Source organism: Genypterus blacodes, unplaced genomic scaffold, assembly GCF_046128005.1.
Source record: "Genypterus blacodes isolate CSIRO-AG114 ecotype Tasmania unplaced genomic scaffold, CSIRO-AGI_Gbla_v1 ptg000082l_1, whole genome shotgun sequence".
NCBI classification, from domain to species: Eukaryota; Metazoa; Chordata; class Actinopteri; order Ophidiiformes; family Ophidiidae; genus Genypterus; species Genypterus blacodes.
In genome coordinates this window covers 227524-254330 of record NW_027466887.1, presented here as the reverse complement: position 1 = coordinate 254330, position 26807 = coordinate 227524, and the positions used below count along the sequence as shown (strand labels likewise).

At 47.6% G+C, this 26807-nt stretch overlaps 2 protein-coding genes across 3 annotated transcripts; one reads left to right on the top strand and one right to left on the bottom strand.

The window, feature by feature from the left end:
* btbd7 (BTB (POZ) domain containing 7) lies at positions 1–22337 on the top strand. 2 transcript variants are annotated; one of them, XM_076158495.1, is made up of 12 exons: positions 1–346; positions 6183–6419; positions 8704–9846; positions 14732–14940; positions 15541–15616; positions 16198–16358; positions 16598–16741; positions 17194–17383; positions 18159–18337; positions 18447–18851; positions 18982–19186; positions 19304–19412. In XM_076158495.1, coding segments are annotated over exons 2-12 (2796 nt in total). In that variant the 5' UTR covers positions 1–346; positions 6183–6337; the 3' UTR covers positions 19306–19412. The 2 variants fall into 2 exon arrangements, with proteins under 2 accessions (XP_076014610.1, XP_076014608.1); XM_076158493.1 differs by having other exon boundaries at positions 18982–22337.
* A 299-nt stretch (positions 22338–22636) lies between these two features.
* Positions 22637–26167, bottom strand: LOC143007095 (putative E3 ubiquitin-protein ligase UBR7). Its single transcript, XM_076158496.1, has 11 exons — positions 25790–26167; positions 25205–25338; positions 25051–25111; positions 24874–24969; positions 24706–24759; positions 24434–24539; positions 24176–24318; positions 23574–23774; positions 23311–23467; positions 23156–23217; positions 22637–23071 (listed from the first exon to the last, which is right to left on the bottom strand). Exons 1-11 carry the CDS (start codon positions 25910–25912, stop codon positions 22988–22990), a joined length of 1221 nt encoding a protein of 406 aa, XP_076014611.1. The 5' UTR covers positions 25913–26167; the 3' UTR covers positions 22637–22987.
* Positions 26168–26807: the final 640 nt, after the last annotated feature.

Sequence of the window (26807 nt, the reverse complement as noted above, 5' to 3'; positions counted from 1 at the left end):
AGTGGGATAGGCCATAACAACCACCCAACAAGGCGTTGTGCTACTATGGGAAAATAGCGAACCGAGTCGGGAATAAAACTGTCTCTGGTTTAGTTTTTAGCGGTGTTAAACATGGGAACTAAACTGGAAAGTCGACCCAAGTGTGTATTCTAGCGTTTTTGAAGACGACCCGTGGCCGTTGACGTCGAGCTTGTGCGTAATGAGCAGAGTTGGAAAAAGAAGAAGGTGTTGAGCTGCATTTTTTTTCTCTCCCTCCCTCTGCTAGGGACAACTTGGGTCGGAGTGCTGGCGAAACTACGAGGCGATCCTACGGGGAAACCATGCACAAGACGCCGCCCTCGCTGTGGTAAATACGTCGCATATGTCGCTTTCCAACACTTGCATGGCGTCTTGACTCTTTTCTAAATGTTGGGTTTGTTCGAGGGTTCGAGTTCCGAGCGGCGGAGCGGATAGCTTAGCCTCTTTAGATACTAGGCTACTAATTACAGGGCTGTGGTGGAATATGAATCCTCCAGCTAGGCCGACGGGGGATTTCTTAAGAGCACTTCTCATTTCCGTGAACCTAAACATCAAAAAAATCCCACTTTAATTTAATTTTGCTCACGTTGCTAATCGCTTCCACCGAGCAGCGATAGCCCACAGAGCCACAGTAGCTTCGTGATCCGTAAGCTAACAAAGCCCTAGTAAATGATTGATTTGTTTTACACGCAAATGGACTTAAATGACGTCTTGTGTGTGTTTGAGATGGAGGTTAGATCGATGTAAAAGTTTCATTGAGCTTTTATTTGTTTTGTTCTTTCGCTCACTTAGCGGATCAGCCTACATGTTGCGTTTGATTCCCTCTATGTTAAATAGTTGTTGATGGGTTGCGCTATGGCAACAATGTAGCCCTTCGTCTGTTTAGTGCAGTCAGCATCTTTAAATGTTTATTTGTTTACTGCTGTATGAAGGTTTAGTGGTGTATTGGAGTGTATAGTGTAATCATATGCGTTTTACAATAAGTGCTTATCACTGATTGATGATATCACTCTCATAGGATCTGTTGTTGTTACTCACTCACCGCAGCTAATAGCTTTATTTTCACATTAAATGCGTGTTGTTTATAGCTGTGTAGTCCATTCATATCTGTGGTGAGGACTCGTACACCTTCTGTCCCGGTAAAGTCATAATCCTGAGCTAATCTCACCACATTTCTGTTTAGGTTGCAGTTTATTCTCAATGTGTGTGTTTTGAAAGGTTGAAGCTGTTGGTTGTTTGTGAAGGATCCACAGGCTTTAGGTGTCTCATTTCACCAGGTTAAGAATGTGTGTGTGTGTGTGTGCGTCAGGCCTCGTGGCCACATAATGAGGTGTAATTATTGCAGTGAGATGCTCAGAAGGTCATGACAGGTATGAGAGACGGGGTGCTCTGCTTGCATGTGCTTGCTTGAGAGCACTTGAATCAGTCGGGACTTTGGCCTGCCTTCTGTTTGCTGCCTGGGCCAGTTTGGATTGGAGGACTGGACAAGGAGCATTTGACGACTCACTTAAAAAAAAAAAAGGCTCTCATTGTTTTCCCTCTGCTGACATTCATTCAGCGGAGATAGACTGCCAGCCTGTGTTTGTGTAGTCATTAGTGGGACCAGAACACTCGTTTCTTCATTCAGAAGACGAGCTTGTAATGCTGTTGTGCAACTTGACCGCTCTGCCGTTCATTCATTCATTCCTTACGGATCATGACTGTGTTTTTACCCTCGGTTACAAAGGGAAAAGCATTTTGATTCAGCATTAGCGGTGTTATTATCAGTGAAATGTCACACGCGGCTCTTGTTTTCATATCGGGTCGACGGGCTAATCTAGAGACGCCCAGCCATGACTCACCACTGTGACATTAACACTTTTGTTTCCTCTATCCGTCTTTGCCATTTCAGTTTGTTGTTGTTTTCTCCTCCGTTCTGATAGTTTCATTGAGCTCTCCTTGGCCCGACTGAGAGTCTATAATCATTTGAAGGCCCTGATGCACTGTTGTACTGATTGACCTGATAGGCCAAAGCACAGCAGAGATAACAAGTCTGCATCGCTCCTGAGTGAGCTTTATCTCTCCTGATATCTTCTCAGGAAAAAGGGATATCGTTGTTGCCCTTGTGGGATGTTGTGCGCAGCGGATACGTTGACACCGCAGAGGTCACCGTGCATCAAAATGTTCTCTTTCCTGACGTCTGCCTCCTGTATTCTGACCCGTTTAGCCCCGCCTGTAATAGCATCAAATATCTGAAGAGTCAAAGCGTCTATAATTACAGTCTCAAGCTGTATTTTTGTCCAGCTTGGTTAACAGTGCATGTAATAACCCAGGCTCCATATTTGTCATCTAACAGCTTATACAGCAAGACAGCCACAACTTAAGCTCTTCTACATGTCAGCGCTCTCGGCCTATTACTGCTAAAAAGGTGAATATAACCGGGTAGATGACACATAATTGGAACCTTTTGTTTTTACAATGATTGAACAAGACCTGCGTCGCCCCACTTGTTCCCCTCTTGTAAGTCAAGAAGGTAAATACTTTGTCTCCTCTGGCCTCATTGTTACGGGACATCAGATAATAACATGCCATCGATTGACTAATAAAACGCTCGGCGGTGGAAATTAAACGGATGAGTCGCGTGTTTGCCAGGGCTTTGACACATAAAGAGCACTTTGTAGCTATGGTGTCATTTTTAGACTGAAAAGTGTTGTGGGAACATATTTCAGCGTTTCTGCTGCGGCTGCCATTTAATTCCGGCACTTACTGTGACAGTGGCACAGTGATTGCTCTTCTTTAGAAGATTAGGGGGGCTGTGTCACCGTTTCCGAACAAAGATGAGTGTCAGAGGGCCTGATTTCATCGTTTCATTCATACTCTCTCTCTCTCTCTCTCTCTCTGGCCGGGTCCACGACGAGGACTCTGTGCCCGGGCTCTTTTTTTTTTGCGCCGCTTCAGCATAACGGCGTAATCACAGAAGAAGCACAATGCTGCTTGTCGGAGGCTTTTCTCCTTCATAAATTGTTATGCGTGGAGTCGCAGAAAGGCAAAGTAATAGCAACTTTTTATCTGCTCTTGCTTTTATCACCGCCGCTTTTTTGGGTTCTTTTGTGAGAGAGGACGGCCGGAATTTGGGCTGGCAGATATTGAATTGTCTCGGGTCGCCTGCCTATTCCCTCACCGTGATGAAGAAATCTACATGAATGATTGATAAAGTGCCTTGACTGTCATTTGAATAATTCATCAGTCCTGTTCCTGTGCCGTGTGTGTGTGTGTGTGTGTGTGTGTGTGTGTGTGTGTGTGTGTGTGTGTGTGTGTGTGTGTGTGTGTGTGTGTGTGTGTGTGTGTGTGTGTGTGTGTGTGTGTGTGTGTGTGTGTGTGTGTGTGTGTGTGTGTGTGTGTGTGTGTGTGTGTGGTGTCTCTGTAAGGGTCCGGGGCTCTGTCTCTTTATATCTTCATGAGCAATGGGTTAAAATCAAACAAATGAAATGGAAGACTGAGGCAAGGTGAGCAATTTTGAAAGGCTGCGTGTACGTGTGTGTGTGTTTGTGAGAGGAACCCAGGCGGGGGTGGGGAGCGTCTCCTCCTGTCACCTCTCATTAGGGATGCATAGTCCAGCTCTGCTCGGCCTCTGCCCCCCCCTCCCCAGTCTGTGGCACAGACCTGAAACACACAAAAACACCGTTTCAGTCCCAACCGGCAGTGAAGCTTCTTAATATTCAGATGACAGGCCAGTTTGCTCCTCGTTGAACAGCGTGAGTCAGGTCTCGAGAAAAAAAGCTGTCCTAAATGATGCTTTTAGAATTCTGCACTGCAGCTGGCGTTCAATTTGGCTCCGCTCATTTGAATCGGCTTAATATGCCCGTCTGTGTCGCTGGCGTCAGTGCATTGTTCTCTTGATGTGCTGGTCGCTGTTATATTGTGCCCCCCCTTCGCCCGCTCCTACAGGGACCCCCGTCTGTAAACACGACCGTACACCGTTTAGCCCAGGTGCTCCTCCCTCCTGCGTACTCAAATTCAATTTCCTCCGTCGTCCAAATGAATTCCCTGCGAAGAGAGGCTAATTTAAAGCAGCCTAACGTCATAAAAAATGAAGCAACATTTTTATTGGAGCGCTCCACTGTGACTGCTTGGTTTGGGTTTGTGTGATTGTGTGTGGCGTTAAGAGCCAGTGGTTTTCCATTGAACCCATGGGAGGCTGCTTAGAGTGCTGCTCTACTGGGGCCGACACTGTGATTTATGATTATGGGCGTCAGAAGCAACCAGCAGCCTGAGATAGAGCAGATCTCCCCATCACACTCCGCCTCTCCGTCAGGCCTCCGCACAGAAGAGAAACCAAACGTATACCGGCGTCTTGTTGTCAGTATCGATCTACGCGAAGGTTCACTGGCAATTAGAATCGCATTCGAGGTCTTAATGTTAATAAAAGTGCGTATTTATGTTCGTCGCATTCGCTCCCGGAATACAAACTAATGTTCGCCCGCACTGCCACGCTCTGCTGCCAAATCTGCCAGTATGTGTGTGTGAGTTAATGCGGTGCCCTGTGGTCAGGTTGTAATGACCATATGAAAGGCAGTGGAGGAAAGTCTGGCCTTGGTGATCGGAGCTAAAATGGCTGTAGCACGGCTCACCACAGCCCTCATCTGGAGCACAGTTTCCCTCCGTGTGGATTACGTTTGGGTGAACCGCCCCTGGTAAATGCACTGCCACCTCTGTAATCTCTCATTCTGTTGATTTTTGTGTCACACGATGGGCTAAGCGAGGGAGGGGGGGGGGGGGGGATTCATGGCGACATGGCATTTCTCATTACAGTAGTTTATAAGAAAACCTCTTTTTTTTTCTTCTTTCCTCCAAGCACAAAGAATTCATTCCAGCCATAATTCATGAACCGACGTGAACCGAGCAGGGAAGCATAGTTAGAAAAACAGCTTAATGACAGACTTCTGTAATAATGAAACGCTGCTGTAATAGTTGGCTGCTGAACTCTTAATTGATATATGAGCTAAATGAACTATTATTACAATTACTGCATGTATACAGCCTGCTGGGTATACTGTACACACACACACACACACACACACACACAAGTGAGGGAAGCAGGTCATAACAGCAGTAACAAACAAGGAAAATCACTAAAACCTCATGCCAACATAAAACATTAATGAAGCTCACATAGAATAGAAGTACATAGTGAGCAGTGGCGATATTTTGAACAAGTCATTCTTACATAGAAGAGAATGGAAGGATAGAATCATGCTGTAGATATGGGTAACTCTGTCTTCTTCTGTGGTGAAGTGCTGGTGGTCTCCATCTGTAGCGTTAAGATACAGAGACAGTAGTGAGTGTAATGGTGTGTGAGTGACACAGGCACTGAGACGGAAAGAGACTTGAGCATTGATTATCACAAGGACTACACCCTATTAAACTTCCTGTAAATCAGCCAAGTCAGATCTACTCGAGTACTGAACTACCGGCTGCTGCACTATCATCAAGAACAGAAGAAAGACAGTGTGACTTGTTTGGGCAAGTCTGCTTTCACACACATGCAGACGTGCACAACTGCACATACAGCCGATCATTACAGAGGTGAACATGGCAAAATGTTATATAAGGCCTCATCCCAGAACCAGATTGGAGCAGGTTTTGGGGACGTGGGATGCTACAATAGGTATTAAGGCTAAGCTGCAGCTTTGGGTGTAAAGGCGAGATGTGTTGGATGTGGGCCGGGCCGGGCTGTGAGCTCTCAACATCACCGTACATCTGCATTAGATTTGTTGTAGACTGGCAGTCAGTGTTTCCTGAGGGCCGAGCAAAGGAAGTGTCTGTTAACCTAAGTCACCGTGGAGGATTACAGGAGCCTAAATACAGTCTTGGAGGAATGTCAAGGCAAAGAAAAGAACACACCAACAGAATATTTTGTATTACAGCTTTCTGAAAATGCTTAATAAGCAATGACTCATGTTTGTGTTGAGAGTAAGTGTGACTGAAACAGTGTTGTGTTTCCTTAACACCGACACCCTTAGCCATTCATTATCTTTGACAGATTCCAAACAGACCCATCTCATCGTGTTGTAATCCCAGCGAGGTGTTACTCGCCGACATTAGAGATGCGATCACTCAGCGTCTAAAGACCTCCCGCACTGTTCTCTCACTGTCTCCCCTCTGTCTCCTTCTTCCCCTCGCAGGTACGGTTGGCTGGGCCTGGGGCTCTGAGGAGACATCAGCGCAAACGTGCACGACCCACAGCGCCGACGCCAGAGGATCGAGAGGAATAGGCTGTCTGAGCAGAATGACTCAGCACGAGGGGGGACCCCCGGATAGCAAGTGAAGAGACGTGAGGATGGGTGCCAATGGATCCAGCTATCCGCACTCCTGCTCCCCTCGCATAGGGGGAAATGCACACGCTCAGCAGACCTTTATCGGTAAGTATTCAACCTGCGGCTTACTGGATAAAACACCGGGTTCGGTCGAGTTCTGATTACAAAGTCAGCTTTGATAGATGACTTTCTCATTCCAGTCTACAGACACTCAAATGCCTCAATGTCAAAGGAATTACCGTCAGTCCGACACAATCTTCCCCCGCTTGTCTTCTGAAATCAATGTCAGTGTAATCGTCTCCGTTTTGACGTTCTCTCCGCCGCGTCTCGCAGAAAATGCCCAGTCATGCAACCGGCTGTCTCTATGTTAATTCAAGCCTGAAACGTCTTCCATCAAACCGTGTTTAGTACTCATCGGAGGCCTACGGTGTTATCGATAGGCATTCCTCAGCGGCTGCCCGCATGCTTGTTCTGCTTTGCCAAAGGGCCTCTCTAAGTGGGCCCCCGAGCCCAATTTGGCCCCCGTACAATATTTCCCCACCACTTCAGAGGTTTGCCATCAAGTGCGGACCCGTCAGCATCAGTAAGTAGGACGTTTCACTGAGCGTTGTGCGTACGGAACCCTCGTAGATAACTTGGCCCGGAAGCTTCATTTGTCCCTAAGCTGTAATGATGTGCCATTTTTTTATGGCCATACTTTAGGCGGTATTAGATTAGCCTGCTTCCATGACAACTAATGGTGCGAAAGGTGCATATTTCTTGGCCGTGTAAGCTCCCGCACGTAGCCTCGCCGGCTTGCAGAAGGAATACAAATGCATAAGAGAAGGGATTCATGCGTTTCTAGACGTTGCAGATTTTCGGCGACTGCTTCAAATGGTTTCAAAAGTGTCGTACAGCGGAAAAAAAAAAGAATCTTACCAGCCTGCAAGCTAGCTCTTATTAGGGTTGTTGCTGGCCCATACTTGATAACTAATGATGTGTTATGATAATAGCGGTGGTATCAGTTTGGAATAGGAGCTGGTGTCATGACCGTTTGCAGCTGTAATCAACCCGGGACTGCTTGTTTTTCCACTGAGCCGCCCTCACAGATATGTTATGAGACCTTGGGGTGCAAGATTTTGCTTTCATTCCATGGTGGGAGAGTGTAGGTGTGTTGTAGCTGGCATGTTCCTGACGTCCACTAGCTTATTACTGCTTCCACTGGAAAAGCATCTTGACAGTGAGGGGTTTTCATCACTGTTATTTTCATATTAAAGCAAATTGTCTGTTTAGATAGCGTTCGTGTTCAATCATTTCATTTGGATCCGTTATTAGAGATGACTTGCTTTATTAGAAGGCATGTTAGGAGACTCGCTGCTCCTTCAGAGGCATCAGTAGCCATTAGAACCTTTCTGCTTGGCAGCCCACGGCAGATGTTAAACCTTGGCCCGCCGCCCTGTGAGGCAGAAGGTACCAGAGAACGCTTCAGAGGCCACGGTGAATTTTTAATAAATCCACTTAAAAAAATAAATCCACTTTGACTTCGGCGTTTAGAACGACTGTGATATTTTATTCCGCTTCAACTTAAAAGCTTTGCAGTTTTTGTGGAAGGAGCCTCTTTATCGCCGCTCGCCTCTCTGATCTCCGCCGTGACCTGGAGTTCCTCGGTTGAGCCGGCCTGGGATAGAGATGATTCACCGTATCAGAATGATTACTATGTGGGTCACACAGAGGGATGTTGGAAGAAGGGCAGACAGAGGATCGCTTTGGCAGAGCTTCCTCTTACGTACGAGTCCCCTCTCCCATGCCAGAGACGGGTGCTATTTAGTGTCATTGATTGAGCTCATGGATGCAAATGAGCTGAAATGTGCTACAGAAACACTCCTCTGTGATTTAATTGGTTCTCTGTCTTCTGATGTCCTATATTTTGGTCTAAAACAAAACAAAAAGGATATTTCTTTTTTTTTTTCCCATGTTGAACTTAATCCACAGGCTTTGGTTGTGGGATCAGGATAGTGTGTGTGTGTGTGTGTTTGGCCTGACTGAGCTGGGGGGCACAGACAGTTTGTGTTTTTCCATCCTGGCCTTGAGACGGCGGAGAAATAAATTCACATCTCAGGAGAGGAATAAGATCATTTCTAGGAAAGAGGAAAAGCTATCATAATTAATTATTAATGAAGATAAGCAAGGAAACTAAATGTATCACGAAACTAACCTGCGTGTGTGTGTGTGTGTGTGTGTGTGTGTGTGTGTGTGTGTGTGTGTGTGTGTGTGTGTGTGTGTGTGTGTGTGTGTGTGTGTGTGTGTGTGTGTGTGTGTGTGTGTGTGTGTGTGTGTGTGTGTGTGTGTGTGTGTGTGTGTGTGTGTGTGTGTGTGTGTGTGTGTGTGTGTGTGTGTGTGTTTATTCCAGGGACTTCATCGTACTCTCAGCAGGGCTATGGCTGGGAGTCTAAGCTGTACAGTCTGGAACATGGCCACGAGCGGCCGGCAGACAGGAAGAAGAAAAGCCTGGGTCTGGCTACACTCAAGCGGAGGTTCATCAAGCGGAGGAAGTCCAGCCGCTCTGCAGATCACGCGCGGCAGATGCGAGAGCTCTTGTCGGGCTGGGACGTTCGCGACACCAACGCCCTGGTGGAGGAGTACGAGGGCACAGCAGCCCTGAAGGAGCTAAGCTTCCAGGCCAGCCTGGCTCGAGCAGAAGCCCCCAGCTTGCAGAGGAATCTGGCTGCCCTCTACCAGCACAAGTACTGCACTGATGTGGATCTCATCTTCCAGGGTACTTGCTTCCCAGCCCACCGGGCCGTCCTGGCTGCCCGCTGCCCCTTTTTCAAGACCCTGCTGTCCTCGTCCCCCGGTTACGGAGCGGAGGTTCTCATGGACGTAGACACAGCCGGCATCGATGTGCCCATGTTCTCTGCCCTACTTCATTACTTGTACACGGGGGAGTTTGGGGTTGGTGGATCAGAGGATACCAGGCTGCAGAATGTGGATGTGCTGGTGCAGCTCAGCGAGGAGTTTGGAACACCCAACTCCCTGGAGGCAGACATGAAGGGGTTGTTTGACTACATGTGTTACTACGACGCTCTGCTGAGCTTCTCCTCTGACTCTGAGATGGTGGAGAGCTGTAACGACAGAGTGACTGTGGCCGGGGTATTGGCAGGCTGCCCGGGAAGTAGCGGGGGACCGGGGACCCCGGACGAGGACCTTAGGGCTCACAAGGCCGTGCTCTCGGCCCGTTCCCCTTTCTTTAGGAACCTTCTGCAGAGGCGAATCCGCACAGGCGAGGAAATGACGGAGCGCACGTTACAGACGCCCACCCGGATCGTCCTGGATGAATCCATCATCCCACGGAAGTATGTGCAGGTCATTTTGCACTGCATGTATACGGATGCGGTGGAGCTGGGGCTGGTGCTGCGGGGAAGTCCGTCTGCTGGAAGCCTGGGGGAAGTGCAAGCTCTGGTGTCTGGAGGCCGGGGAGCCAGCACGAGAACGGAGGAGGCCATGGAGCTCTACCACATCGCTCTGTTCCTGGAGTTCAGCATGTTGGCTCAAGGTGAGTCAGCAACACACACGTATACAGTGAAGACTGGGCTGTGAGATCTGAAACATATAACATTAGAACTGTACTGGTAGATGGCACAGAATTCTTCAGATGTGACGTTGCTGTGGAACAAACACTCATTTGCATGCTCAGAAACAGTTGGTGGTAAAATGGAGTCACATATGCGGCCCATTAATTGCACTTAATGGTGCTTGCGAGCAGAGTCGGCACCAGGCTTTAGTTTTGGTTCATCTCCGAATCCTTTTATAGTCTGACTGCTTACTTCATGACCTTCAGTGTCGCCAGGGTTTCAGCTGCCACAATGAACGCCATGTTACCCAAAACCCCCAATAACGGCGCTGATAATGCTCTGAGGTAACCTGTATCATGACTTTCTGTTAGATTTTGTGTCTGGGCTGTTGTATTGATAGCATTACTTTACCTTGTACTCAATAATATGAATGGGATATTGTCATGACAGCCATAAGAATACCTCACAGGGTTGTAGCCTCTTCTCCTCCTCATACACTCCAATATATATTATGTTGTCTTACTCCATTCCGCTGTTTTTAAAACCCTGATTATGCACACGAGGGCATATGCTCAATGTGTCTCTGCAGACAAGACAAGTGTAAAACAGCTTGGCTCTTTGTGACCGGTGTTAAACGTCTGGCATTAACAGATTGCCAAAGGCACAAAGGTCGGACGGCGTCTCCAACGGGTAGATGATCCGCAGACCGATGCGTTCGGTGCATCCAAGCTTTTATCAACAATTTGTCACCGGTCTATCTTTACTCGGCTCACATTGGCTTTGGGAGGATGACCTCAGCGGCATGCCAAAGGTTGCAGTCTGTCATTCTCCTCCTCTTCCTCCTCCTCCTCCTCCTCCTCCTCCAGCTCCACACTGGCATGTATGCGTGCTGTATACTTTCCACCAGTGCGATAGCTGAATTCTCCAATTTCATACACACACACACATCCGCACGTGTGCTGCCAGTGCCGACCTGAGTCATTCCACTCAGTGTCTGTTATCGTATCCTGTGAGATTCTCTTTCATACAGCTGCAAGGATGGCACACACCCTCAATAAATTAGTTTTTAATATTGTAACTGTGATACGGAAATGTGATAAAACCAAATCTGAGTGTAGAATTTCACAGCACACATAATGCATCGGGTTTAAAACCTGATTTAAATAAACTAAAGGTTTTCAGTCGAGGCCCCAGATTGCATCCATCTGCAGTGTGTTTAGATGTCCCATTGTATTAATGTTAGGATGGGGCTCTGCTGTAACGGGCACAGGCTGCGTCACCTGGAAGTCTGACTGAATATATCCTGTCCAAACACACAGCTCCACAGCTACAGGGACAAATTGGCAGTGATTTTGGGCAGACAATGTCCTGCATAATAAATAACCTGCTTTTATAAAAACCTGTCATTTGTTTCCAGATTGAATTCTGGGCAGCTCCTCCTGTAGTGACTGCATTGGCAGATTCAGTCCGCCCTTAAGCCCCGCACAGTGATTTGAATAGCACTGTACGCGCACGCACGCACACACACACACACACACACACACACACACACACACACACACACACACACACACACACACACACACACACACACACACACACACACACACACACACACACACACACACACACACACAGCTGGTCAGACGCCACCTCCCTCCCTCCCTCAGGCTCCAGTGTCTCTCCCAGGGTCACTCAGGCACCATAACAGCGAGCAGGCAGCCACTGTCATCCCCACACACACACACACACACACACACACACACACACACACACACACACACACACACACACACACACACACACACACACACACACACACACACACCATCGCCCTCCTCCTCCCTCCCACCCCCCCCCCTCTCAACAAGCCCCTACTCCAGGGTATTTTTATCCCCTCTCCTCCCTCTCCCACCGAGCCATGCACTTGTAATCAGTTCCCATGAAACCTCAATGTGGAATGTGGTGAGATGGCTGAGGTTAGCCCGGTGTCATTCTATCCCACGTCCCAACTCTCTGTGCGCACTTAAACTTCCTCCTATTATCCATCCTGCCCTGTTTATTTTGCCCCCTTATTAAAACGTCTCTTCCAAATGTGAAATGGCCCTGCCACCCCTGAGGTGCTTCCAAAAATGAAAATGAAATTGGTGTCCATCCCCCTGCGGGAGACCGCGGGAGACCCCCTGCAGGAGCTGCCGTGTCGTCTGAGCGATCACAGGAGGCAGCAGAGAAGACTCGTGTCGGGGGGTTCAGATGGAGGGACGGACCCCTCTCGTCTGTCTCACTCTCCTCCTCTCGTGCTGTGTCACGTCTCTGCCTGTGGCGTTCTTTCTGGGAGCAGTAGGTGGCTGCAAGAAGCGAAAAGGCTCGCTGTCATTCCCCCTCATTAATTCTCAAGATGCCCATCCCTTTATGACTCTGTCTCACACAAATGCCAACCGATATTAAAAGCCTTATTAATTTTTCAAGTGCACCTCAGCGATGATCGTCGGCTGATGTGCTTTCAGCTTGTACACACACACACACACACACACACATCGTATCTTCTCTCCTCTCCTCTCCCTCTGTGAATGACCGCCGCTTTCACTGCCCTCTCCCTCCGCTCTGAGGGAGAATGTGGTGACTCAGCCGGCTCCGACCACATTTCTGTTTCCATAAAATGATTTAGCATTGTTCCTGGACAGAACGCCCGCTTATCTGCTGGATTGGAATGCGGCCTGAGACATCAGACGTCTCTCTGTTTGGACTGAGTGTTGAATAAAGTCCCGATTCCAGAGTGATCGCCCGACGTGATTAACATCCTCAGGCTTGTTTACGAGCAAACGGGTGCTGGTGATGTTTTAAGTGGGTTTGGAAACTTGTGTGTTCCATAAACACGGGCCTCCAAATAATAACAATGAGACAAATGCATAAGTGAATGTAGTTTGGTGCACAACTAGCTGTTGCTGTTTCTGCCATTCTGTTGATATTTCTGTCACTCAGCCAGGCTCCAGTAGAGTGTGGTGCACCGCCCATAGTGAGCAGCAGGGGGTTAGTTTGAGATGTAATGCTGATTCTAATCTTTAGCTCATAATAAAAGTGCTGCGTTTCTTAAAAGACTGACTTGTGCTGCTGTGAATTCTAATGGGATAATGGGGTGCAGGGCTGTTTGCTTTCCTCTGCCACAAGTTCCCACAGGCGAAATGCACACATAGGCAACTGTCTGCCTTTGTCCGCGTGTGTGTGTGTGTGTGTGTGTGTGTGTGTGTGTGTGTGTGTGTGTGTGTGTGTGTGTGTGTGTGTGGCTATTTCTCTGCCTTTAGGACGGATAAATGTAAAGGTGAAAGTATTTGAATGTGTAAAGACGGCACAGGGATGACTGGGGGGGAGAGAGAGGCGCAAATGTAAGGAATGTGTTCCCTCGTCCAATCTGTTTATGGCACAGAAAAGAGGGCAAAGTGCCTGCGTCCATGTTTCAGCTTCATCCGTCTCTTAATGATGCAGGATTTCCACTCTGTGATTAAAACACTGCAGGGGTCTGCTTTGCATTTCTGATGCGCTATTAAAATTAAAAGCCCCAAAAAAGGAAATGGATCCCAAGTGTGTGTGTGTGAGTACGTATGTGTTGAAACCATATTGCCTGTGTGTGTGTGTTTTGTGTGTTCATCTCTGAAATGTGTGAGCGATGCTTGTGCACAGATAGGAACCCTCAGCGTGCGCTCTGCTGGTGTCCTCCCTCTCAAGTCCGGCATCCAATTTCCCCCAGAATGAGCGTTCAAAGCGGCGGTTTGAGGGCACAAAGGGAGCTCAGATCTTTTAGTTTCAAATAAACGTTTCCCAGAGGAGCGCTGTTGCTGACAATTCAAATACCAGGACTTGATGGAGGGGGACGAGAAGTTGGCCCCGGCCTGTTTGATGTCCACTCAGAGTTACGCTGAAATGACAGCGGACCTGGCTTTATCTTCATTAGTGTCAGCTTTATTTTGAAGGTTCCTGATCAGAGAGAAGCTGAGAATAAAGGCCTTTTAGAGACCGATACATAGTTTGACTTCACCAGCTCGACTCTTTATCTGCGGGGAGATTGGAGATTGGAGATTGGATTCTCAGCTCCTCTATGCTGATTTCACCAAAATCTATTCTGAATTGTTGTCTCTGCCAGAGCAGCAGGTAAATAATTCATCTGTGTGTGTGTGTGTGTGTGTGTGTGTGTGTGTGTGTGTGTGTGTGTGTGTGTGTGTGTGTGTGTGTGTGTGTGTGTGTGTGTGTGTGTGTGTGTGTGTGTGTGTGTGTGTGTGTGTGTGTGTGTGTGTGTGTGTGTGTGTGTGTGTGTGTGTGTGTGTGTGTGTGTGTGTGTGTGTGTGTGTGTGTGTGTGGCTTTTTCTAATATTTAAATAAAAAATGTGTTGAAATTTGATATGTGTGTGTGTGTGGGCGCGCACGAGCACTGGGAGCACATTTCCTCTGGCTGCTGTGTTTACTTAGCACAGTTAAGAGGAGGTAGCTCCAGACTGAAAACATGATTGTATCAAAGGCATTTCTGTGGGTTGGTGTGTTACAGAGTTAAACCGCCGCCTGCTGTTCTGGTATGTTAGGAAACAGTATGGAGGGTGTGTGGGGGGGCTAATGGAGGGAGCCAGCCCGGGTCAGTGAAGACAAATCCAAACTACTCACTGGCTCACTCCTCCTTAGGCTCAGTCATTTACTTTAATTGTTTTTATATTGCTCAGTTTAATATCTGTATGTATATGGGCTGTGTGTGCCCATAAAGAGATTTGATATTAAGAACTTTAAATTAATGCATTGATTCTCTCTGTCTCTCTGTCTCTCTGTCTCTCTCTCCCTCTCTCCCTCTCTCCCTCTCTCTCTGTCTCTCTCTGGTTTCCGCAGGCTGTGAGGACATTGTTGTGGAAAGCCTGTCTCTGGACTCGCTCGTCCCCATCCTGAAATGGAGCTCGCAGCCCTACGGCTCCAAGTGGGTCCACAGGCAGGCCATGCACTTCCTTTGCGAGGAGTTCAGCCAGGTCGTCACCTCCGACGTGCTGTACGAGCTCGGCAAGGAGCATCTCCTGAGCGCCATCCAGTCTGACTACCTGCAGGTGAGGCAACATCGCTCCACATTCCAGCAGGAGGAGGCTTCGTTTTACATGGCCAAATGCATTAACACAATATTTGCTCCCATCTCCTCTCTCTCTCACACGCATGCACGCACGCACGTACGCACTCACACATGCACACACACACTGCACTCAGAGTTGAGACAATTCCCTGAAGGAATTTCCCCTCAAACTCGGAACCTAATCAAAGCTGAGCTGTCATCTGCTCTGCCAAGCTCCACGGGCATCAGACCAGATGGTTGAGGTGAAATTTTGTAATCCAACTACACAAACAAACCTACCAGACTGTGGTGTGCAAAACGGTGCTGCGACACCGGCCCAGCATATCACGTTCTCACCTTATCCTCATTCAACAGCTTCCTACTTTTGTTGTTAACCACAAGATCTGACCTTGTCCTAATATTCCTTGTACTTTCTTGTTTCTACTGGCTCTCTCTCTCTCCCTCTCTCTCTTTGTCTCTCTCTCCCTCTCTCTCTCTCTCGCTCTTTGTCTCTCTCTCTCTCTCTCTCTCTCTCTCTGTCTCTCTCTCTCTCTCTCTCTCTCTCTCTCTGTCTCTCGCTCAACCTTGGTCTCATTCACAGGCAAGTGAACAGGACATTCTCAAGTACGTTGTTAAGTGGGGCGAGCAGCAGCTTATTAAGAGGATGGCAGACAGGGGTAAGATAATACACTCTATAATTACCCTCTGAGCAGCCCCCCTAATGGCCCTGACAAAATTACCCACTTACCAGAGCTTCCAAACTACACTTAAAAGCACTTAAAAGGAGCCAAACTTGACTGGGAGCGAAGGCAGCAGGATGTGGTTTCATAACGTCTGAGTATTTGTGTTTGTCTTCTGTCCCAATTAGTAATTGGCCTCATGGTGAATGATATTAGTCTTTTTGTTTTAAGGGGTCGTAAACCACTTGATTGAACTTGGCGGAGCTTGAGCCGACCTAACTTCATTATAAGCACAGCTACATTTACAGAAATGTTGACACTTACAAAATCAGTTATTGGCTACTAGCAATGCCATGTGTGAGTTTTATGTGGTACAATTTTCACAATTTTAAAGACACACACACACACGCACACACACTAGCAGCAGTCTTATCGAATGCCAGGCTGAAAGTGCTCGCTTCGCTCGATCCTGAACTCTTCAGGTTCTGAACATCCAGCCATGTTTTATAATTGCGATCAATAGTAAACTGATCGATGCTAACATCCCTAATGGCCGTTCATGTCTTTGTCTGCTACAGAGCCCAACCTACTGAGCGGCACAGCCCACAGTGTGAACAAGAGGGGAGTGAAGAGGAGAGACCTGGACGTGGAGGAGTTGAGGGAAATTCTCTCTCCCCTGCTGCCCTTCATCCGGACGGAGCACATCTTACCTCCCAACAGTGACGTCCTCGCCGACGCGGTCAGTACTCCTTGATTGCCCTTTCGTGTGTGTGTGTGTGTGTGTGTGTGTGTGTGTGTGTGTGTGTGTGTGTGTGTGTGTGTGTGTGTGTGTGTGTGTGTGTGTGTGTGTGTGTGTGTGTGTGTGTGTGTGTGTGTGTGTGTGTGTGTGTGTGTGTGTGTGTGTGTGTGTGTGTGTGTGTGTGTCAGTCTCCTTCACCAAACGTAGCCTCAGTTCACCCCCTCCGCCTCTCTCCACAGCTGAAAAGGGGCTTGATCAGCACCCCTCCTTCAGACATGCTGCCCACCGCTGAGGGGGGGAAAGCCAACTCCTGGTTACGGCAGAAGAACACCGGCATCTACGTGCGTCCACGCCTGTTCTCGCCTTACGTGGAGGAGGCTAAGGTGAGGCTCCTTTTTACCTCTCAATTCACACAACGCAGGAAGAAGACGATGATCTTAGACTCCATAGTTCTGTTATCAAAGAGAGTAGCTGCTCTGTGGAGAGAGCAGGCGAGGCGTTGGGAGCCTCACGGGGGGGGGATTTCCTGCTCCTCTTTATAGATCAGACGTGTTAGAAATCACACACAATCTTACTATGCATACTCGCCATCTTCATTGCTGTTTTCCTTCCCCGTGTCTGCTCATTTGCACTCTTACTCAGTAGCTTTAAGTCATTCCTGCTGCATGAATATTTATGAACATATCCACACACCACAGAAGTATATTATTAGATGAAGTGTCAATCATGTGGAACTCATTTCCAACCCCTCTGAGTGTCCTTGAGTCGCTTTTATGGCTACAATTTTAGGAGTAATAGTGTTAACATCCCCCTCCCCCAATCTGTGTGTCCCCAGTCTGTGCTGGATGAGATGATGGTGGAGCAGACAGACCTGGTGCGGTTGCGACTGGTGCGCATGTCCAACGTCCCGGACACCCTGTACATGGTCAACAACGCCGTGCCTCAGTGCTGCCACATGATCAACCACCAGCAGATGATTGGCAATTCAACCACAGCTCCGTCGGTGGTCGCTAATGAAATACCAGGTAAGTGGATTGTTGTGGAGTGTGCGGGGTTAAGGTCAAACCGCCCCGGTCCTTCAGCTGAAGGATCTGGGGTCAGGCAAGCACTCGCCCTGCTCAAGTGTCCCCGAAGTGATGCGTCTGCGATACAGCAAGATGTCGTGACTTTTATGTAATTCACTCACAAACGAGGCACTGCAGTTTGTTTCTCTTCCTGGGTCTGAAGGCCTGTGAATGGAACCTTGTGCTTAACACGGTGAAAAGCCACTAAAAGCTTCTCTATATAAAGCTGTACGTTTAGCCGGATACAAACAAGTTCACCCTTGATACGTCTGTATTTTTAACTGCAAATGGCTGAGAGAAGATTGCAGAGATATACACACACACAAACACACACACAAACACACACACACACACACACACACACACACACACACACACACACACACACACACACACACACACACACACACACACAGGGCGCTGTAAGGAATAATAGTACCCAAAGAAAATTGATTTCACAAGGCTCTCCCCTCATCATAGTATAACACTCTCAGTTCTGTTTGTGAATTCAGAACATACGTTTAGCTTTTAATATGGTCTGCATGATTTCTGCGTCTGTGCTGTTGAAGTTATAGCATAGGTTTCCTGAAGGCACCATTTAAAGGCTCGTGGACCTGGTTAGGGAAAACCAAATATCTCCACAATGCTGCAACTTCAGTTCAGCAGTATACCGACACCCAGAGAGCCACTAATGTGCATTTATTTTCAACTTCTATTTCCTCTTTGTGTCTTCCAGTACCTCAGCTGTCGGTGGTGAAGGACATGATTCGGAGGCTGCAGGAGCTGAGACACACAGAGCAGGTCCAGAGGGCCTACGCTCTCAACTGTGGGGAGGGGGCCACCGTCAGCTACGAGCTGCAGCTGCGTGTGCTGCGAGAGTTCGGTCTGGCGGACGGAGCCACCGAACTACTCCAGGTTAGCAGACATCATTCCAACACAGACGAGGCTTTTGGCCCCAAAGTTTCTATTATGGAAACCTTAGAATTCGTTTTGTATGAATTTACTCTGTTTGTTTGTTTTTCAGAATCCTTACAAGTTCTTCCCAGATGAACGTTTTGGAGACGAGAGTCCCATCCTGGCTCTGCGTCAGGTGGGTCGTTGTCGCATAAACAGCAGCCCAGCCATGGATAGCATGTTCACAGAGCTGGAGGGAGTAGCCGGCTTTCACCCTCCTCTACCTCCTCCCCCTCCCCCGTACCACCCCCCTGCCACTCCCAGCCACGCACAGCTCAAAGGTGCCTGGCGACCTCGCGTGGCCCTGCCGACCCCCACCCGCTCCTTCTCCTATCCCTGCAACCGCACCCTGATCCAGCGCCATGTAGCCGCCAAGCATGGCAGTTCAGACTACTCCTCTGCGCCCAGGCCCCAGCCCCCAGACTGCACCAATCCACAGGCCATGGGCCGCGCTTTGCTTTCTGAGCAGCAAGTGGTGAGTGTTTGATTTCAGGCAGAGCGTTCTTTCGCCGCCGTTTGTTTATGCAAATAAAGCTGGATGGATTTCAGTGGGATCACAATCAGCCAAACTGTTGGGTAATTTGTTTTTGTGTTTCCTGATGCAGATGAGCATGGAGCCTGTTATGAGGGAGTTCATGCCTGACATCGCACTGGGTGTGTCAGTCATGTCTCTGAGGGAGCAGCACATGGCAGAGATGGACAGGGACGGCCCTCACAGTCCCATGGGCCCTCCGGGCCACCACCTGGCCCACGGGCCCTGTCCCTCTACCCGTCTCAGCCATAGCCACGGTCCTGGACACAGCCATTCCTGTAAGAGACACGCTCCTGAACCTAAGCTGGAGGCCCAAGCTGAGTTTCCTGACCTGTATGACTTCTCCTGCCGACCTGCAACCCCCACCTCCTCTCACCCTCTGCCCTCCTTTGCAGGACCAGACCTCTACAGCCACAGCTGCACTCCCTCCAGCTCCTTCCCACCCCCCTACATTTCTGACTCTCAGTCCCAGGGCCTTCCCCAGGGACGGACTGCCCCAGACCCGCTTCGGTTAGACGTCCTTAGTATGACCTCTCAGAGACATGACGGGGCTCTCGCCAGCCCCTCTGGGGTCCAGCCGAGGATGGGTCATATCTCGAGGGGGCGATCAAACGAGACAGATCTGACTCACGGCTTAGGCCATTTGCGCTCCCCCAGTGGAAACATGGACACCTATGAGGAGAGGCACACAGAGGAGATGGTTGTAGGCGGAGAATCCTCAGGCCCGGGGCCCGGACAGCAACATCATAGGAACAGTGTTGGTGAGGAGATAGCCAGAGACCGCAGGTCACCCAACAAGCCCGATTACCCTTACAAGAAATCTGCACTTTAACCCCCCGCTGAGGACCAGGGGTTGAGTTAAGAAAAGGGAAAATGAGACTGGCCCTCCTTAACGGACGGCAAAGCACTAAATGTGTGCCTGCGTATGTGTGTATGTTTGAGACGAGCAGGAAAAAAGGGGGGGTGGTCGATGGTTGCTATTTATAGGATCTGTCCTTTTGTCCTACCTCTATCACACTGTGCTATCCATCACACAGTCAGAGTATGGGAAGAGAAAGACATGTAGGTCTAACGTCCGTGCTCGGATTGATCTCTGCAAGCCTGCCTAGTCCTGCTGGTTAAGGGGATGAGTACGGCTGTGCTGGGATGAAGGACTCGGTCTCTGTAGCCTGGTTGTGATGAAAGAGGTTAACAGTATCCTGCTTGAGGAAGTCCCTAACAATAGATGTAGCTCATTCACCAAGCCAAGCTCTCACAAAGACTATATTCATGACTTCTGTTGTCTGTAGATTTTTCCCAGCATAGACCCAGGACATGAATCTCAGTTTACACAAATGAACAACAGCACACAGTCGGGCACAGAGAGTGCTGTGATAGAATCCTATGTAAATTTGTCTGGCTGTATTTGCTTCCTCCCGTGACTTGTATTTCCATTTCTTCCTGTAGCATGCTTATAGCAAACCCTACCTTGACGAGTTTTCCCATCCCGGCCCGGGGGTTCTGCAGCGCTAATGAGAGTTACGGGCCACGGCTTGGTCAGGCGAAACCGGAATTGGATGTGACAGGGAATAGATTGTCAGAGCTCGTCATTCTCCAGGAACACAGTCATAATTGTGTCTGGCACCAACTATCACAGCCTCTGAGTGTCTAGCTTGGAGGCAATAGCCTGGGGTTTTCAGAGAGGAAGGGGGAGAGGAAGGGGATGAGGGGGGGGAAGGATTTCTGGCAGGTTCATTACCGAGATACAGTGGAAAATATAGGGTGCCATGGCAACTGACGCACAGTGATTTAATGGAGCGAACGGGGTGTGTTGATCTTTCGGCTGAGCAGGTGTGTGTGTATGCGTGTGTGTGTGTGTATGCGAGGACCAGGATGATACACACAGGTGTTTAAACAATCTCAGTACTGTACACTCCCATCTTTAGTCAGGTCTGTATGTACATATCAGAGGTGAGAGAGAGAGAGAGAGAGAGGTGGTCGGCGTGTTGGAGCTCCCCGTTTTTCCTCTAAAAGCATCAAATAATCCAATCTAAAGCCTTAAGCAGCGCTGGGAAATATTCAGTTTAAGTACGATGTCATTATATCGCTACCGCTTATGAATTGCTTGTACGACTGTTCTGTCCTCTAAAGACGCAGACATGGCAGTTTGGCCCAGCAGGCAGAGGTGGAATTCACTGAATCCATGTCAGATCCTGTCCTCATGGCCTCCATGTCACCACCTCTTGGAGGATTCTGGACCTGCACAGCCAGCGTTTCATTATACTGTTCAGTGTAACACAGCCGCAGCAGCTGTAGCTCCACAAGTACACACACACACACAGAGACAGACACACACACACACAGGAGCACCTCTCACAGCCAACAAGTGTCACATAACCCCACACACACACACCCAAGTATCGTTGCACTGTAGGAGCCGCCTGTTTATTAGTTGAAGGGAAAAAAAGAACAAACGAATTTCAAACAAAAGGAAAAAAAATGATTGAAGAAGAAGAAGAAGTTGGCGATTGCTGGCTCAATTGTGTAAATATATAACGAGTTGAATTCCACGTGACTTTTTAATGCTTTCCATCACATTTTAGTGGTCGTTGAAGGTTTGTGTTTTTACTGTAGTGGACAACACTGTGTACTCGTCTCCGTCATGAACTCTCACTCAGAACGTGTGGTGTAAATCATACAGGTCGTCCTGTCTCAGAATCTATTTTGTCTTGTTCTTTAAATGTTACGCGTTTAGACGTGTGCGTTCAGTGTTGTAGCCGGTGTGGATTTATCCATTGTTTTTGTTTTTGTTTTCTTCTCTTCTTTTTTTCCTTTCTTTTACTTCAAAAGTAACAGAAATCCATATGTAGAGGATCCCAAGATATTAGCTCCCTGCTTAGCAGTGTCGGAGTTGCCAAGCAGAAAAATCATTTTTCCATCTAGTTTGCTTCATGGGGAAAAAATGCAAAACTCCAGATTCCTCCCCATGTTCATGTCGGGTAGTTGTTTTATTTTCCAGGACAGTGTTCCATTGAATAAAAAAAGTCCTTGTTTTGCTCTTTGCTGTAGAGAAGTCAGTGCCTTCCCCCGCCTGCGGCTGGGCTTTTATTGGAGAAATGACTTTGATGTCTATGCAAGCTCTTTTCTACCAGCTTACCAGCCTGCATCAAAACCATCTTTGAAAGCTCATGTAGCTCATTCTGTGTATATATATAGTGTTATTTAGCACCTTTGAAATGGAACCATCTGAAATGTGTGAAATGCTTGTGTTGAATTTATAAACAGGTACATTGTACTTGTGTGGTATCATAAAAAAAAAACACTTTTGTAGAATGATAAGTTGCATTTAGTTTCACTGAATCTATTTTTCTACTGTCACCTCAAAAGGTGCGGAAGAGTGGTAAACCTGGGCATCCTCAAAATAAACTGGTTTAATATTATGGAACATCATTGATCTCAGCTGGGTTGTTTTGTGTACTTCAGTGGTTCTGAAGCTCTTTTGACAAACAAACCACAATCCAGAACCACAACAAAATCATATTTAAACTCTTTCCCTTTGAATCCTTTGCCTCCACAGTAATTTTATTGCCTTCTGTTGGTTCGATTCTCGGCAGAACTATCCAGTCAGTCCCCTCCACAGAAACAGACGTCTTTACTGTGTCAGTAAAACATTTTATTTTCAGCATCAGTAAACGATCAGACGTCACATTCACGTGGTTATCAGCAGCATCGGGTCAAATACTCAAGACATCGCAGGCAGATCTTTCTTTCTTTTTTTTTTAAAGCATACAGTATTCAGTTTCCTTGGTTAATAAAGAGACGACACAAGAAAGTTTCAAGTAACGGCACCGCACCTTCATGAAAAGCTTCAAAATTAAGGCATCGGTTTAAATTCCAGAGCAAAACTGAACACAGCAAAAGACAAAATAAAGCGTGGAATGCTCAAATTCCTTCATCCCAATGGGATGTCAATTGTTCAAGCGTTAGGATCTTATTGGTTGTGGCAAAATTCCCTTTAATCAAAGGGGGGAAAGTGTCATTTTCCAAGTTGCACATTCATTCTCAGTCCCGAGCTCTTCAGGGTGGCAGCATGGCGTTCCTCACTGGTACCCTGCGTTTGTTCGGCGCCTTTTTCTGGACTGCAACCCCTCGAAGAATTGTTGTATGGCTTCAGCTGTGACCACCTGATAGACGGAGTGTGATTCACGTTAAGATTACAGCCCATAAGGGTGCGGATTGGATTTCATTCAGCTTTAAATGTTTCTCACCTCTCCTTCAGCTGCAAACTGCCGTAAGAATGATGTGATCTCGGTTTTCAGCTCATTGTAATCTAAGAGAAGAACACAATTCATTCTAAATGATCCGTTTCTCACTTTCACGTCCCGACCCCCAGCACCTTCCCCTCTGCCCTCCCCATGCTCACGGTAAATCATCTCCAGCTGCTGCACACGGTCCATTGAGCCCAGGAATGACATCAGCAGGTCCTCCCCGAACGGCTCCGTCCGGCCCTGGTTCTCATAGGCCAGGACTGTGTCTGACTCATCCAGGAGAAACTGGACCTCTGCGTCCACATAGGCCCTCTGAGTACACAGCAACCAACATTCATTAAAACAATGCACTACACAACACATGGATGCTCAGTTAGGTGAAACAGTATCCTGTGAAAAGCTAAGCTGTGGCTCTGACCTTGCAGCTGACACAGGTGCAGAGCTCCGAGCGCCAACTGTACGGCCAGAACACGGCTCCCTCCCTCGGCCTCTCCGGCCCTTGGCCCTGCAGCGCCTTTAGCCTGCACGCCTCCGCCGTTTTGGTTGAAGACCTCACAGGGCTGGTTGTTGTTGTTTCCTGGCTGGTGCCCTTACAAGAAGAGCTGCAGTCCTCCTCCTCCTGACAGGAGAACAAACCCAGAGAGGCACAGTGAGTGTGGCAACAGGAGAGGAGGAGGATGATGATGATGATGTCTGGGCTTTATAGAGCACGTCTCCACGCAGACCTGCAGACTCATCCTTGGCGTCTCAAGGCGATTAACACGAGGATGTGACTAGCTGATGGAATGGGCAGTTTACTGTAGGCTGTCTGCAGGGCAGGAACAGCAGTGCCCCATGGGTCATTTCTCCTCCAATTACCCAGAGGAGCGGAATGGAGGACAGCCGGAGCCGGAGCCTGCTTGCCAGTAAAAGCCCACTCATTACCCTCCAGCCCCATCTAGTGGTAGGCTGAGGACATGCTAATGAACTGATTCCACACTACAGTGCAGTACAGGAGGTGTGATCTGTGTCGTCTCTCACCTTCTCCTGCTTCGTGGATTCAAGGCCGAGGGAAGATTCCTCACTTCCATTCTTAATGGCATCACAACATCCACCCGTTTCTCCTTCCTCAACATTGACCTCTTCGTCCTTCTGGGATTGGCTGACTTTAATCACAGGCGGTGCTGAATGGGAGAGGAAAACGTGGGAAAAATTACAATTTCAAATTTGGCTGCAGCAACGCGATGCATTCCAAGACAGGAGCCCGGGTCTGTCTTTGCTCTATGAGAGGAGATTTACCTGCAAAATGAGCCGCGTACGGCCACAGGAACTGGGCTTTGTTCATGCAGGGCTCACAGACCATCTCCTGCAGCTCCTCGCTCTCCTCCACAGTGCAGCCCAGGTGCTGTCAAAGACGAGACGGATGACTGCATGAGAAACTGAAGGCTCACAGTGGTGAAAATTAAGACTGAACACTGAATGATTGCGCTGCTGCACCTAAGACACACACACACACAAGCTTCGGTGTGAGTCTGCCTGAAGCCTCATACACTGCTGTGATTCATGCTCACCCTCGTATGAAACCAATCCTCACAAACGACGCATTGAATCATCTCATCGTTGACCTGGTGAGTAATGAAAGAGGAGTATTGTGACAGACGACAGACAAAATGTTTTACATCCTGGTTATCTGATTGTGTGAGAGCTCAGCCTGGCAGTGGAGAGTTAAGAGGAATTACCTCATCGTCTGTGTCTGGGTACGGCCGATCACACGAGCAGTACGAGCCGCGGAAGTTGTGATTGTAATGGTTTTTGACATTTTTGTTATCTTTTGCCTGTGAATGTAAGACATGCTGTTACTTTATCAGTTTGTACATCAAATAAAAGCAACATAGGAGGCATAAAACATAACTCACAGGAATCAACTGGCACTGGAAATCTCCAAACTTGTCATTTCCACAATCACAGCGAAAATTCCTACAAGAAACAATGAGTCAGTAAGCAAATGATGTAAATGTCTCACAGTTAAATACGCAAAATGGGAGTGCAGCTTTGATTTGCATAGGTTACCTTTTGGTGTACAGCTCAAAGATGTCGTGTCCGTCGTGGCATTTGTTGGCACAGGCCAGACAGATCCCAGCCGGCTCTGCAGCACCGGGGGTGCAAGTACTGCAAGCAAACACAGCCTGTCTCTTCACGTAGCCCTGCAACAGCAAGCACAGCCAGAGTCCATCAAGGATTCTGAAGACAGCAGCACTCTGCCAAAGGATCTGATTCACACTGCAGCTACAATCCGACACTCTGGGTAGGAAATAAGCATTTTTATGGGTCTATTGTCATTTTTGTCATCATTAAAGGCAGAAAGATTCAAACTCGTGCACGTCCCTTTAAAAAGAAAGATCAGAAACAAACTGGGACATTTGTTTTCACATATATCGACCTTTTGAAACGTTCCACTAACATCAGATTCTGTAACATTATCTATCAAAGATCTGATAATGCCTCCATGAATTCAATATAATAACCCTTACACACACACTAACGTTACTGCATTGCTACATTATGACACAGTCGTTACAGTATTCATCCACGGTGAAGAGGGCGATGTCTGCAGAGAAGCACCGGGCCTGTGGGCTGTGAACGCTTTGTCTTTACCCGCGGATAGGAGCAGTTCTCCGGGTCGCTTCCAGCCAGCACACACAAAGCCTCCCGGAGCTCGTCCTCGTCTGCGAGAATATCGGAGAGAGACATAGTGCAGTCATCTTGATTTGCAGCCATCCTGGTAGCAGTAGACAAAGAGGATGCAGACACACACACAGTCACACACACACACACACGCAGGCACAGCGCTAGTACGAGAACCGCGTAAGAAGTGTTGACAAATGCCTGTTCCGGGCGGGAGTTTTGCTGAGACCACGTGGAGGAAGTGACGTATGATCCGGACAAACCTGTACAACGTGAGTAAGTCAATTCATTTCACAATCTGAGAGGAAACTGTTTTGGAACCAATTAATTATTATATGTTGATTGTAATCATGAGCATAAAAATGCTGTGTAACATTTCCTTAACGCTTCTCTGATAATTAACCAGTCAAAATTAACTAATTTAAACTTCTTGATTGATTTCAGGACACGAGCTTTATCTCTTTGAAACATTCCGAGCATCTACAGATTATTGGTATTGGATATTGGAAGATTTCAATTATTCACAAATACCGGTTTACTCAAAGGTTTGATATGGGAAATATATGATTTGATATTGATAGTATTAATTTATTTCAATTTTTGATAAATTAATTGCAGTAAGTATGATTTGGCTTTATCAAATACTATTTATTGATTTAGAAAAATGTCAAGGAACAAACACCCCAACCACCACCGAAGAAAAGAACATTTTGATGCGACATAATTATGAATTTAACCCTAATAATAACCCTAATAATTATTATTATTATACGTTGCAGTGGTTTTCCAGTGGGTGGCGCCACTTTAACATGTTTCTTTATACAACATTAGAGGATTCTCGGCCTTTGCAAGATAGATTTTCCTTTATTCAAACTTCAATCAATTACAGAATAAATAGAAGAATTATTACAAATGAAAAAACAATTTGCCATTTCATATCCTGCGTTTATGGTTTGTAACACTTTCTGTATTTAATTGAAGTGAGTCG

Excerpts from the sequence above, each read along its gene's own strand:
- btbd7 (XM_076158493.1), top strand. The coding sequence starts at position 6,338 with ATGGGTGCCAATGGATCCAGCTATCCGCACTCCTGCTCCCCTCGCATA. Across the intron at positions 15,617-16,197 it reads TAAGAGGATGGCAGACAGGG|AGCCCAACCTACTGAGCGGC; the intron begins GTAAGATAATAC and ends TGTCTGCTACAG. Across the intron at positions 16,742-17,193 it reads CTTACGTGGAGGAGGCTAAG|TCTGTGCTGGATGAGATGAT; the intron begins GTGAGGCTCCTT and ends GTGTGTCCCCAG.
- LOC143007095 (XM_076158496.1), bottom strand. The coding sequence starts at position 25,912 with ATGGCTGCAAATCAAGATGACTGCACTATGTCTCTCTCCGATATTCTC. Across the intron at positions 24,540-24,705 it reads AGGATTGGTTTCATACGAGG|CACCTGGGCTGCACTGTGGA; the intron begins GTGAGCATGAAT and ends CGTCTTTGACAG. Across the intron at positions 23,218-23,310 it reads GCAGCTGGAGATGATTTACC|ATTACAATGAGCTGAAAACC; the intron begins GTGAGCATGGGG and ends TTCTTCTCTTAG.